Here is a 14,885-nt window from a genome sequence, read left to right on the forward strand (position 1 = left end):
TTACTACAACATAGTTTGATATAGCAAACTCCTAGAAAGAACCTTAAAGGCCACAAACAGAGGAATGACAAACTGTAATCTTTTAATAGAGTAGAACGTTATAGAGCAGTTAAATCTCAAAATCATATTTATTAGTTAAAAAAAAAAACCTAGTTCCAGATGGGTACATAATGTATATAACTTGTGTACATATAAAAGCACAGTGTTAAATGTTGCTTAAAAACACAAACTGTAAGGATAGAACAGATACACCAGGCTCTCAAAAGGGGCTGTCTCTGGAGATGGAGAAATGCATACACAGAGGGCTTCAAAGTTATCTAATGTTTTATTACTTTCAGAAAATCATTTAAATTGTGAATGACATATTCTAAATATTTAAAAATATTGGCTGTTGAATACATTATTCCCACTATTTCCAAACATGTTTGAGTTTATAAAATGAAAAGTAATTAAAAGCACGTTTTCTTTGAACAATGACCTTTACATTGACTATCTTATTAAAACTGCTCACAATCTTTTCACGTTCTTGTATTCTTTATAGTCATTTTATGTTGAGAAAACATTTGTTTGATAAATATTTACTGAATTATGCTTGACTGAAATAAAATAAACAAACAAAATAAACTAGTTTACCAAAGATCAAAAATCAAAATGTAAATTTTCAAATGATTTTCTATTTGAACTCTTAATCTAGATATCTCCTTCAAGTGCCTCTAAAGATCTATGTTGACTTATTAGATTATTATTTCCCCTTTGAGAAAATAAAGTTGTAATGAATAGTCCAATGTGTTATTTCATAAACCAGTGGGAAATCATGAAGATAGAATTTTAAAATCCCATCTTACAATGTTTTTATTTTAATTAAATGAAACCTTGTAAAAAAGTATTTGGAGATAAAATAAATGAAGAATTTTCTAGTTTGTTTTAATCTTGACATAGCTATATTAACTTCTTTTGTGGCAACTCAATTTAGAACGAATATAAATAACATGTGAAGTAGCCATCCATTTTTACTGTTTTCTAACAATTCTTCCAGTATACTAGCTTCTATCTCATAAACGACTGAATTTAACAGCTCAAATCAGCATATTATCCTCTTAATAGAGAAGTGGCCTGAAATCTTTCTCCTTTAGCATATTATAAGAGATGAGATATGTACAAAATAAAGGAGGTTACAATTTATACTTTTTATAAGTGATGAATTTCATTTTTATAAATCTAGTGCTTTACAAGAAGCTTTTAGAAAACACTCAGAAGACTGTTATCTTCTATGTACAATTATCTTCTTTGTTTTTCTTTTAGTCCCACTACAGATTTGCAGAATGATTTTTATCAGACAGACTATGAAAGCAGCAGATGAGTTGCCTAAGAAAAAGAGTCCTTCTTCAGATCCTTTCAGGGTAAATTGCTATTACAACCATACAACTAGCAATTCTATGTGAAATCCCCTGATTCTTTACCATATATATGATATAATCAAACAAAAAGGGATATTACTGTTACAATGTTTTCTCTCCTGCTACTTCGGAGGTTTTACTGTATTTTCTGTTCTTACATTTAGGAATTTATTTGAACTTTTCTGTCCCATCATCAGATACATTTATTTTACACAGTAGCAACTTATGAAGTGGTAAATGGTATATTATTTATGTGGCCCAATATATATCATGACTTGCTTCCGTCCATTTCTCCAGCTATAGGCATATTGGGAATGAATGATGGTTAAATATTTCTGAAGTATAATATACAGGTAGGCAGAGGGAATAGAATCAATAGAATGAAGGCCAGGATGAACTTTCAAGTATTGTTCAAACTTGTACATATACATGATGATGTCATCAGCTGTCTCTGACATTTTTTTAAGAACCAATTTTTTGTTTCTCTCTTAGTAATCACTTTCCCAAGTATTTCTGGATTTTTAAAATATATCTGCTTTGTATGTCAAGTTCGTGATTTGCTTAACTCACCAATTCTTTTCATTAACAAGTTGTAAGAATCCTCCTTTGGGGGGTGTGTGTGTGAGAGGCAGAGTGAGAGAGAAGAGCACTCACTCAGGTGAGAGGCGGAACAACAACAAAACCTGCATTTCTAGGATACAGTCCAGTGTCTTTTACTAGATTGTACTTAAGAAATATTTTTGATTGCATAAATGAATAAATAATTATAAAAATCAATGAATGAATAACAAGCCTAGAAGACCCTAAATATGATGAAAATGATTGTGGGCGGAAGAAGAAATATGCAAAGAAATGAATCAAACAAAGGAGTAAGTGACAGAAGCAGACAAACAGGACTTGTTCAACAGAGGAAACCGTGGATGAAGTTCATAGATGGGTGACTGAACGGAGGCAGTATCTGAAATGTCTAAAGTTTAGAACATAGTGTTGATTTCTACAAATTAATAAGAAAAGGCAGTAATCTTAATAGAAGAACGACCAAAGGAAATTAAGGATAGTGAGTATAGGGAGAGGTGCTCAAACTCATGAGAAATAAAACAAACGCAAACAAAAGCAATGATATATCATGTTACTCCTACACATTAGGGAGAAAATGACAGAGTGGATAATTTTGAGAGCTGCGAAGGATGCGGGAACTTAGTGAACTGTTGGTATAGATGTAGACAGTGCAACCACTCTGAAGAGGAACTGGTTCTACTTAGTCATTGTAAGTAGAAGTACATTCCATGATTGTTACTGGTCCTAAAGGAATTTTTATCCACATCTATAAGAATGCCGGTAAATGTATGTCTATGGAATTATCATTTGTACAGAAAGTTAGGGGCAACTTGAGTGTATTGATATGGTAGAATGGAAAAGCATAAAAGATGTGTGCATGCTCTACGACACTATCTAGTGATTAGAAGTAACAGAGTAGGTGTACAGTTCATAAAGACAGTGCTGACTAAAAAAGGTAAATGACAGACTGTAATATGTATAATACCAATTACATAATTAAAAATGTATGCAAAAAAACATAGATTTTTATAAGAGAATATATGAACTACATTGAAATGACTTCCTCCAGAGACAGAGGAAAGGAAGAGGGGTAGGCTTTCGAAATAAAAGTAAAGAAAGAAAGAGAGACCAAGGGAGGGCATGAGGAAAATAACAAATCTTACATAGATCCAATTATAATGCTGTGCCAGGAAGTGAGGAGTGTAATCAACTCAACACTTCCTGCCTGATCTTCAAAAGATAAAGAGAAAGAGAGGAAGAGAGATCATAAATATGAGAGTAATTGAAGAAAAGAGAAAGGGTCCAACTACTTAAAACAGAGAAAGCTCTTACATTCAATAATCATTTGCTGCAAAATGTTCATATGTTTCATAAGGGATATAAAATATTTTGATTCAATCTCAACTTTTATGAAAGTGGATGCAAGTAACAAAAGTAAGGTCATGAAAATGTTGACTATTCAAAGGCATCATAGGAATGTGTGGGCTCACAGCATAGATAAACTGCCTGGGTCTTTGCAGTATTATGTAAATGCTCCTGCTTTGAGGTCAGGAAGAATAAAGTTCAAAACCTTTGCCCTAACATCTCTTAGACACAACCTCTTACCCTGAGCAAATCAAGTAACCTTTCTGGGTCTTCATTTCCATAGGCATAAAATCAGAGTTTTAAGACTATTTATCTGGTTTCTTGGGAGTAATAAATAAATGATCGTATTTTAGGTGTTGGGTAAATGGTAGCTATTAATAACATTATAATAATTAACTTGAAGAAATTCTTTGTAGATAAGGGAGTTTTGAAGAGTGTAAAGGATTCAAATTTCCAGGGAGAATGTGAAAGATATTGTTATTAAGTCATAGATGATAGTGAACGGAATATGTGAAGAAGATGACTAAATGAAGCGACTTATGTGAAAGTGCTTTACACATTCTTAGTCGTGCATATACTGTCATTACTCATGATGAAAATAGCAATAATGTGCCTAAAGTCAAAACCCACAGTGGATGATGATGAAACATAAGGGTGGAGAGGGAAAATGAGCAAAAATGAAGAAGGCTCTGAATAGCAGACAGAAAGGTTTGAGGTTAATTTCATAGAAAATAGAGAGATACTTTGAAAATCTGGATGGAAACTGATATGTAAATGTGTCATTTTTTAAAGAGAAATAAAAGAATGGATGACTGGATTTTAAGTCCCCCATAGCTTCATTCCCCTGATGGCTTCACCTTTATCACTCACTACTCCCCCAGGCAGCAAATCTGCTTATCACTTTATTTTTTATCTTGACCCCTTTCTATTAATTTTCATCTTCCTGGATCTGGATTTTCCTCTCTCTGTCAGTAAAAATACTATGTTTTTTTCCGGTTTCAGTATCCTCCTCCTCAAAAACTGGAGAAACAAGAAGATAAAAACAAATTTGCTGGAGAGAAGATTGCCATCATCATTAGAACATATGTATCTCTTGGCCTGTGCTGTGGTGCAGATGCTGCTTAATTGTAGAAAGAGATCTGAATCCAAGAAACACTGTGAAGAAAAAATATTAAGACATGGAGAGAGAAGGCAGCAAGGAACTGAAAAAATCAAAGATAAGTTGAGGTTGTGAGCCCTGAAGACCAAAAAAAATACTGCAGCTATTGACAGAATTACAGATAATTGAGGGAGAAGAGAAAGGGTACATTTAGCCAACTAATCTTGAGGTGACCTGATGATATCTGGGGAAGTAGAATTAGATAGTAAGAAAAATGATAGGCCGGGCACGGACGCTTACACCTGTAATCCCAGCACTTTGGGAAGCCGAGACAGGAGGATCACCTGAGGTCAGGAATTTGAGAACAGCCTGGCCAACATGGTGAAACCCCGTCTCTACAAAAATACAAAAATTAGCTGGGCATGGTGGCGCATGCCTGTAAGCTACTCAGGAGGCTGAAGCACGAGAATCACTTGAACCTGGGAGGCAGAGGTTGTAGTGAGACAAAATCGTGCCACTGCCCTCCAGCCTGGGTGCCAGAATGAGACTCTGCCTCAAAAAAAAAAAAAATGATATAGCTGGAGATGTAAATGCCACAGTAACCAGATCTGGGGTGTAAAGGGAAGGTTCAGAGTGGAAAGGAGTTGTCCAAGGAAATACACATAGAGGAAAGTGAAAATTAAGCTTTGGGTAGTGGACACAGTATACCAAAACACAGCCATTATATTTATGCATTTTTGTGCTTATATTCACAATCTCTTTCCTAGAAATGATTTTAATTAAAAAATAATTTCAAAAGCCTAATAATGAAAAAAACAGAGAATAAGAACAAAAAAATGTGAAAATACAATCTGATTCAGGCTGAGATTAAAAAAAAATTATATAATGTTATTTGCAATGTTACTAGAAATATGCTGCAAATTTGCCACTGGGCTGCCAAACAAACAGCAATGGAGCCAGAAGAAAATGCAATTGAAACAGGAAATTTTCCCTGACCCCTTGACAGGACTTGGGAAGGGGGTGGCTCGTTTACTCAGCCTGCAGCTCTCAACCCCTCGTGGGAAGGGGAGAAGGCAGGTGAGTGCTCGCAGGGGCCAGAAGGAATGCTTCAGGTCACCTGCAGGAGCAGAACTCCGTGTGGCCCCTAGAGCCTCAGAAGGCATGTTACAGTGCGCTCTTTTACTTTGCTGTCCCTGGGTGGCTTAAGTGTTTAACAGCTCAGTGTGACAACCCCCTGTAACCCGAGCTCTTACTGGGTGTCAGGAAGAATCAGGTCACACAACGACCTGAAGATGGTAAATGCAGGGGATTTTATTGCTGATGAAAATGGCTCTCAGTGGGATGGAGAGCTGAAAAGGGGATGGACCAGGAAGGTGGTCTTCCCCTGGAGTTCAGCTGTCCCAAGCCAAACTCTTCTCCAAGGTCCCACCGTCAAGCCATCCCTCTGAAGTCAAGCTGCTTCTCAACAACGCCAAGCTGTTTTTTTCTCTTCTTCTCTGCTGCTCTGCTGCCAGTGGAGCCTGGGGTTTTCATGAGTACAGGATGGAGGTGGGGGGCAGGGTGGGCCAAGGTGGTTTTGGAAAAGGCAACATTTGAGCAAGAAAACAGGGATGTAAAGTTCTCACTTTGGGCCACGGGTCCAGGCTTGAGGGTGGGGACCTCACGGGGAACCTACCTGTTCTACCCAGTATTTCCCTGTCTCCTGTCCATATCACAATCAGTATCATATTTTAGGTGGTCCTAAAAGAAATCAGTACTTCAGAGAAGGGTGATTAATAATTGAATCATAATTATTAATAAATGAATTAATAAATGAATTAAAGAGGGAAAATGTAACTGAATATTGAGATATATGAGAAAACTGAGATTTGAGATATATTAAATAGAAAATAAAAATTATAAAAGTAGCATTTATGAAATATCATTTTATATAATAAGCTATTAGGAGTGAACTTAGAGAAAACAGAATCAGTTCTGCAATTCAGCAAAAGCCAGATTGTAAAGAATCAGAGAAGGGAAGAGTGTAGAGAAATTAAAAAAAGATGAGAGAACTATGGAGGAAAACTCAAGGGAAAAAAGGAATGGAACAATCATGGCTGTAATTTGAAAAAACAAAAATAGTTTTTCAAATGCTCAGGCTGAAGTGCAGTGGCACAGTCATGGCTCACTGCAGTCTCAATCTCCTGGGCTCAGCCAATGCTCCTGCCTCAGTCACCTGAGTAGCTGAGACCACAGACATGCACCACCATGACTGGCTAATTTTTAAATTATTTGTAGGTAGAGGGTATCCTTATGTTGACCAGGCTGTCTTGAACGCCTGGGCTCAATAGATCCTCCTGTCTCAGCCCTCCAAAGTGTTGAGGTTACAGGTGTGAGCCACCATGCCCAGCCAAAAGCCTGCTATCATCACTTTTTTTTTCTTTTTAATGTCAAGAGGGATAAGGACAGGTATTGCATTCAATAGGAAGAAAACATTTTAAAAGGGAGAATCAACAGAAGATGATGGAAAACAGAAAATGGGCAAGAAAGAAGAAATTTCTATTTTTAAAGTCCAGTAGTAACTAGTCAATTCATTTTTACTGGACTGTGAATTTGCTGCTTTTCTAAAAGGGGTGAACAAAACACAGAATAAAGCCTTTTTTCTTCAGATGCACAAAGTGCACTATACATTTCAGGAAGAGATTAATTACCAGAAGATTAAATTATCCACTTAAAAATGTTTCATTGTAACTTTAAAAGATGAAATATACTTTTACTTTTCTATAAAATTATGAACAAAACCAGATGGAAAATATAGCAATCTTAACAGTGAGAAATCATATGGTACTGCTAGAGTTTTGTTGGGGCTCAGAAAACAGCACCACAAAGTGAGGACCTAAGAAGCTACCTCAGAAGCAAAGTCTCTCCCTGACCCTCTCCTACCTTCCTGTTTTTCATGCCTCATTCTCTCCTTAGGCAAGCCACAGTAATTATAACCTGTCTTTCCCAGAGCGAGTCATAGAAACTAGCAGCCCCTTTCCCCAAAGCCAGCCATAAAGCCTAAAAATATTATTCTAACCTTCCCAGACTACGATGGTTAATATTGAGGGTCAACTTAATTGGACTGAAGGATGCAAAGTATTGTTCCTGGGTGTGTCTGTGAGGCTGTTGCCAAAGGAGATTAACATTTGAGTCAGTGGACTGGGAGAGGCAGACCCACCTTTAATCTGGATGGGTACCATCTAATCAGTTGCCAGTACAGCTAGGATAAAAGCAGGCAGAGGAATGTGGAAAGACTAGATTTGCTAAGTCTTCTGGCCTCTATCTTTCTCTCATGCTGGATGCTTCCTGCCCTCAAACATCAGACTTCTAGTTCTTCAGCTTTTGAACTCTTGTACCTACACCAGTGATTTGCCAGGGGCTCTCGCACCTTCAGTCACAGACTGAAGGCTGCGCTATCGGCTTCCCTACTTTTGAGGTTTTGGGACTCAGACTGGTTTCCGGGCTCCTCAGCTTGCAGACAGCCTATTGTGGGACTTCTCCTTATGATTGTGTGAGTCTGTTCTCCTAACAAACCCCACTTCATGTATTCATCTATCCTAGTAGTTCTGTCCTTTTAGAGAACCCTGATGAAGACACCAACTTTTCTGTTTAGGAGCTGGCCATAAAGAAATTGAAGATGCTCATTCCAGAAAGGGTCTGCCCCATAACCTGGGGGAAGCAATGCTGCCCAGAGAAGTTCAGAAGAATCAGAGCAGACAGGCTGTGCTGGTTCCCCACAACCATCTATAAGCATTAGATCATACACTTTTTGTCCAATCATATTTCTACATGTCTGTCCATACTTCATTGAGCCTAAGTATTAAAAATGGACAGTTTTTCCTGGGTCTTTGGGTCTTCATTCTGAAGGTTTCTGTGTCACATAAAACTATCACCAGGTTCCTATCCAGGACTAAGTCTGGGGAACACAACCTGGTTAGTGTGGGTCCTGGGGCTTCCCCTGCTGAACCGTCTGGCAGCTGAGCCATAGGAGGGATGTAGACTGAAGCACTAAAATAGGAAATGGTGCCCTCGGTACTCAAGTGGAATGGGCACACTAAACTGGTGTCTCCCAGTTTAAGGACCATGGGCTGACCAAGTTCTCCTTAGAATTGTAGACACTAATGAGCAATCCCAGGACCATCAATTTGTCCAACAACAAGATGGACAACCTACCGCTTTTGCTGATACAAAAGTTCACTCTGCTGAAGAACCTCCCCCTGAACAACATAAACTGGTCTGCCTAATGAGATTATGCAATCCTAAAAAAATTCTAGAGATGCTACGCCTAAACGGCAGTCACCTGAGAGAGCTGCCATCTACCTTTGGGCAACTCTCTACCCTCAAGACCCTGAGCCTCTCTGGGAACCAACTGGGAGCGCTATCACCCAACTTTGTAGCCTAGGCCACCAGATGTGGTGGATCTTTCCAAGAACCAGATTTGAAGTATACCTGACATAGTAGGAGAGCTGCAGGTCATCAAACTCATCCTCAACTGGAAGAAGATATCTCAGGTCTCAATAAAGATATCTGGCTGTCCTTGCCTTAAAATTCTTCACCTGGAAGAGAACTGTCTTGAGCTCAGCATGCTTTCACAGGGCATCTGCAGTGATTGCCAGATCTGTCCACTTGATATGGAAGGTAATCTTTTTAAAATAAACTTCAATAAGTACATGGAGAGGTTCATGGCCACCAAGAAGTTGCATGAAGTTCTCCAGGTCTATGGGAACCTTACAGCATACTGACTTGGGACCTGTTGGAGTGTTGCTGATTCAAAGGCTCCTGTTGTTGTCAAGGGTATCTGCAATGAGAAGATGATACTCCAGGACATTATGTTTTACTCAATGATCTTTTTTCTTTTCCTTTTCCGGGCTCTTCTCAACTAAGCTAAAAGAAAGGAAACCAGGAGACAGGAAAAGTTCTCCATTTGAGTCATGGGTATGACAATGAGCAAGGTTGGTCTTCAAAATCATCATTAGTTTGGCATTAAGAAACCAGTAGCTAGCTGCTATTGTTACGGTGAGGGAGTGCTGCCTGGTAACAGAATAACTCCATACCACAGCTTGAGATTTCATTCAGTTTCAATGTGTGAGCTTTCAAAAAGTCAGTTGCCATTTCATTTCTATGTTAACACTTCATATTTTTATGAAATTCAAATAATTTGTGAGAGGCTGGTATGGTTAATCTAAGGATTTATTATTTCATTCCAGTCCGTCAGTTCAATTGCAGTGTTTATACTTGGAATTTAGGACTTACATAAATATGGGACTGTTTGTCTTGATTAAAAGTATGCTTTGTCAGAGAAGCACCAATACAACACTAAAAAATGTTCCCCAAGGCTGCAGTAGCAAATTCTTTACTATTTCAGGCAACTTATCGATAGAGGGCTCTGAAGAGCTAAAACTGTATATGCAACACTTATAAGATAAAAGACATTTTAATAATCAATATTTTCTTGAAGATTTGTTAGAAATAATGTCTTCTTTCTGGTAATCTTTCCTCCTTTTTGTATTTATAACTCTACTAATCAAATTACCTATCAATAAACTATTGCTATAATATTTAAAAAAAAAAACCAAAAAACTGTGATCAAATAAATTTGCTATGATTTTCTCTTGTTAACTGGTCTTTGTTATAGGGGAGTCATCTATGACCCTTTCTATGGGGAGGAAAGGGAACACCTCCTTTCTGCCCTTACAGTTCCATTCTGAGCTGCGAGCAGAGGAGTCAATTCCATTAGGAGAGTTATCTCTGTCCTTGGTCACCTGTATTTAAATGTTGAATTATTCTAACGTTAAACATAAGTTGTTATTTATTTCATATGGTATATAACCACTCTAAGACACTCAATCATTTTGTTATCTGTATCCAAAACAAACATCTGGAGCCAATTCTCATGTGAAATATGATCACAAATGTGTCTGAGGTCAATATTTGATCTATTGCTTTTTCATCCAAAACACGTAGGTGAATGAAATGACTATTACCATTACAACAAATTGCTGTTTTTCAGCCTCTCAAGCCAATTACTTTGTGTGAGAATATTGAAGAAGAAATACAGAATAAATGTCTGCTAAACTTATGCTCTGGGACTCAAATTTTAATGGTCAGAAGAAAACTACTACAAAAATAATCATAAAACAAAACAAAATTTAAAGTAAAAGATTAAAATAATACAATAATATCTGAAAGAATATAGTATTTATTAACTGCATATTATTTTCCCATAAGTGGACTGGATATTATGTAAAACACAAGAGAAAAGTCTGTAACCTGAATTCTAACTTCAAAGTTTGTATTATTTTATTGTAAAGAAATAAGAAGATATCTAAGAATATAAAACAGCCAGTTAAAAATATGATCACATATATTCAAGAACAATATGTTCCAGACATAGAAAGAAAAAATAAATGGAAAGCAAGGATATTTGGAAGAAGATTTAATTGATGAAAAAAGACTTGAGCCAGCACGTCTCAAAGAATATCCAGGATTTCTGGAGATGAAGTGAGGAAAGTATAGTCTAAGTGAAAGAAACAAAATGAATAGAGGTTCATAATACATGGGTTCTTATCAGTCTGATGAAGCATGTGGACTCCTCAGAAAGTCGTGCTTTTTTTTTAATAATTTTTAATTTTTATTTTTGTGAGTACATAGTAGGGGTTATAGTAGTAGTATATTTATAGGTTATGTGGAGGCCTGATAGATATGTAAGCAACAATGTGGAAGGGGCTCCAGGTGGGAGAGGGCTCCAAGTGGGGAAGAACAATGAACAATTGATTGGACAGGTGGCTAATCTCATCATAAACAACGACCTCCTTGTCCTGTGGACACAATGACCTCAATCTGCAAGTAGCTCCCTCCAGCACCACCATATAAACTGTCCTTCCAGCCCCTGCCTCTTTGCAGACAGCCCTGTCTCTGCTGTGCTGCCTGTTGCAACCTTGCAATGTATTTTCATACTTTCCCTAACAAATCTGCCTTTCATTACCTACAACTGTCTTGGTAAATTCTTTTACCCCCTGTGCCAATGGCCCCAGTTAGTTGCTACCTATGACAGGTTACATGAAATATTTTGATACAGGCATGCGATGCAGAATAATCACATCAGGGTAAATGGGGTATCCATCACCTCAAGCATTTATCCTTGTGTTACAAACAATCCAATTATACTCTTAGTTATTTTAAAATGTACAATTACATTATTTTTGACTATAGTCACCCTGTTGTGCTAGATTAGAAAATTTTTTTAAAGTGCAAAAACAATAAGAATAAAGTGTTTTAAAAAGTATAGATGAGAAAACATATTGAAGTGCACTTATTGAAATTAAATAATTTTTGAATATGATCATAAATGTATTTATTATATATTTATTTTGATGTCATGAGACTCAAACTTTATTTGATAGAATATTTTAATTCCTATTCTAATTCCTTTTTGTCTTGGAAAAAGTTGAAGAGATATTCCCCCACAGAGAGGATTTGATTAGTGTATTCAATAATAAGATCCAGCAGTGGGTCTAATGGATCCCATTATTGAATTAGTAGCGGGTTTCAAAGCCTGAATATGTGATATTTTGAGATATGTGTGGCAACTATAATGTGATATGAATATATCTATTACTTCTATCAGCAAATTCATAGTTGCTGCTAATGACTTTGGTGGTCTGTGGCATACATTCACAATGGAAAGAAATGCTAACTTTCAGTTAGAAGTTAAAATAATGCTATAATATTTTCCCAAACAAAGTTCCTGAATCTCTTCAATTCTATCCATAGACTTCTAAGTTTCCTGTGGACTCAGACTAAGAATCTAGAAAAGTGGATGGGAAGCGATACTTCTTTAAACACCCAATGGGTGTGCAGCACAGTAACAAGTCTTTCACACTACTCTTACAACATGCTATAAGCAAGAAATGGTTAAAATGGGCAATATTACTTGAAAAATGAGAAAACTGAAGCTCAACAGTGTTATGTAACCTGCCTAGGGTCACATAAAGAATGAATGTAAGTTACACAATTAGAGTTGAAATATCATAATCTAAAGCCCTTGTTTGCCTTTCCCACTGTGAAAAACCACCTAGAGAATCCGCAAAATGTTTTAAATAAGTGGTTAGAAGATGAACACAGCCAGAGCAAGAAATTGTTTTCAAGAGCAGTAGAAATAACAATTGGGAATGTGGGGCAGGACCCCCTAAAAAAGCATACACAGAGAAACAACGCAAATGCTTTTGCCCATGCAAAAATGAGCCCATCCGGGATATGATAATAAAATCAATGTTTCGGGAAAAAAAATAATCTGATGGTAACAATTCAATGGATAGCAAAAGTAAGGATTATTATATTTTCTCTCTAGAAATTTTATAGTAGGTCTAAAATAACACATTATAGTTAAATGCTTTATCTAAAATGAGTTGAATCCTTTCATTAATTTTCTGAAGCAGTTTTGGGATTTGTTTCTTTCAAGATCTATTCTTAAATATAGCAACACACACAAAATAGTTACTTACCAACACTTGTACAACTTTCACCGTCTACATCCAGCTTCCAACCTTCATAACATGAGCACTTGACTGTGTGCTTGTGCTGCTCACATACTTGGCTGCACTTTAGATGATTGCTACAATAATCCACAATTTCACATGTTTTATTGTCTTTGTTGAGTTGAAGTCCTTCAGGGCAGGAACAGACAATTCCTCTTCCAGGAACAACAGAACAGTGGTTGCTACAGCCTCCATTGTTCAGCGAACACTCATCTATAAAAAGGGGGGAACAGATTATAGGTCTTATCAATTGCTTTCCTCAGTTAAATACTAATCATTGAACTCAATTCTCTAAGCCTACAATTAGCCAGGATACTACAAATGAATATAAGAAAGCCCTCTTTGGCTTATTTTTGCTTCAGGGGTTGGTATAGAAATGATGATAGGATTTATCCAAAGGTCAAATTTAATTCTATATGATAGAAATTGTAAATGGAAGATTTTCATTTCTATAAAACTTGGGAATATAGTTTGCTTTGCCCAACAGATGTAAAGTGAGCTCATTGTTTCTATTATGACTGGAAAGATTATGCTGAGCCTTTTAGCAGTGGTACAAAATAATTTGTAGAGGTCTTCCAAAAAAGATGTACATACCATGATGATCTTAATATTAGACATATCTTGATGTTAATAAATTAACAAGTACATCCATATACACATACGTGAATATATGGTCTATATATCTTTTGCAACACTTGTACGGTCTATTTTGGAGTTATAATGCAGAATGGATTACTTTATCCTTTACCGGCTGTAGGTATTTATTTTTAAGTTATGTGAATTGTCCATTGTGCCTCATATATCGGTTATTATGATTCATTCAGTGATGCCATGGAAACATCATAAGCAAAACACTAAAAAAAAAAAAAGTTGCCCTGGTATTTTGGCTGAAATAATAAGCAATAGTATTGATTACATAGATAATATGATTGATTACATAGATAATATGATTAGCTTGTGAAAAAGATTAGCTTTTTAAATAGCATTTAAATATACAGCTGTCCTTTAAATATATTTATTTATTATTCTACTTCATCACCAAATTGTAAGCTCCATGAGGGTACAGAAAATATCTCTTCTGTTTACCAGTGTATACCTAACATTGAGTAACGAGTTAAAAATATTTGATGAATTTTTTAAAGTAGAAAAATTGTATAAAAGCACACATTGTCCTAAAATTTAGTCAGAATTGTCTACTTGAGAAAATTTCAATATGACATGCTTACAACCTTGAAGAAAATGGCAGATAATTGTCTTTGAAACCACATCATTATCTACCACTGTGTACCGTTAGGTACATACAAATAAGGCTGAAAGAAGCTTTGTCTTTCTTGGCTTTAAAAATATTTTCAAGTGGATTTCAAACCCTATTTAATTGTGTGTGTTTTGAGATGTGCTAAAAAGACTATTGTCTAATAATCGGTAAATTGAAGTAATATTTATTTATATAATGCAAATATTTCTGGTTGTCTATGAAAATGTATCCAGTATGAAAATTGGCCTGAAATGTAAGGCTTTTAAAAACATTTCTACATTTTTAAAAGCTTTATATGGGTCAACTCTTCTTCATATAATTTGTCACCATCAAAGAAGCTACAGTAATAAGAAAAGGAAAATGATTGTATTAACTGTTTTCTCTAACAATTCAATTGAAGTTTGGTATTATTTTGAAGAAAAAAAATAGATTCAGCTCTTGGTTCCTCCAAATATGTTTGTTCACCCATAATCATAAGCATCTTAAAACAGCAGTCATTTCAAAGTATTTGCCCCATTTTAGTTCAACTGACATTCTTTTTCCAGAAAATTACTGTAAAGAAATGTCATTGTGCCCAGGAGGTAAAGAAAAAAAAAAATTGTTACAATGCTTTTAGCTTATTTCAAGTGTCACGGTTTTCTCAGTACCGAAGT

General features: G+C 36.1%; 1 protein-coding gene and 1 pseudogene across 1 annotated transcript in view; one reads left to right on the top strand and one right to left on the bottom strand.

Annotated features, from left to right (window-relative positions):
* The window catches only part of LRP1B (LDL receptor related protein 1B), a 1,946,873-nt gene that overhangs the window by 655,701 nt on the left and 1,276,287 nt on the right, over nucleotides 1-14,885 (bottom strand). Inside the window, exon 26 of the mRNA XM_063790432.1 lies at nucleotides 12,945-13,190. Within this exon, the coding sequence (XP_063646502.1) occupies nucleotides 12,945-13,190 (246 nt within the window). The remainder of the gene's footprint in view (nucleotides 1-12,944; nucleotides 13,191-14,885) is intronic.
* LOC129143442 (leucine-rich repeat-containing protein 57-like) lies at nucleotides 8,499-9,182 on the top strand (annotated as a pseudogene).

Source organism: Pan troglodytes, chromosome 13 (assembly GCF_028858775.2).
Source record: "Pan troglodytes isolate AG18354 chromosome 13, NHGRI_mPanTro3-v2.0_pri, whole genome shotgun sequence".
Classification (NCBI taxonomy): Eukaryota; Metazoa; Chordata; class Mammalia; order Primates; family Hominidae; genus Pan; species Pan troglodytes.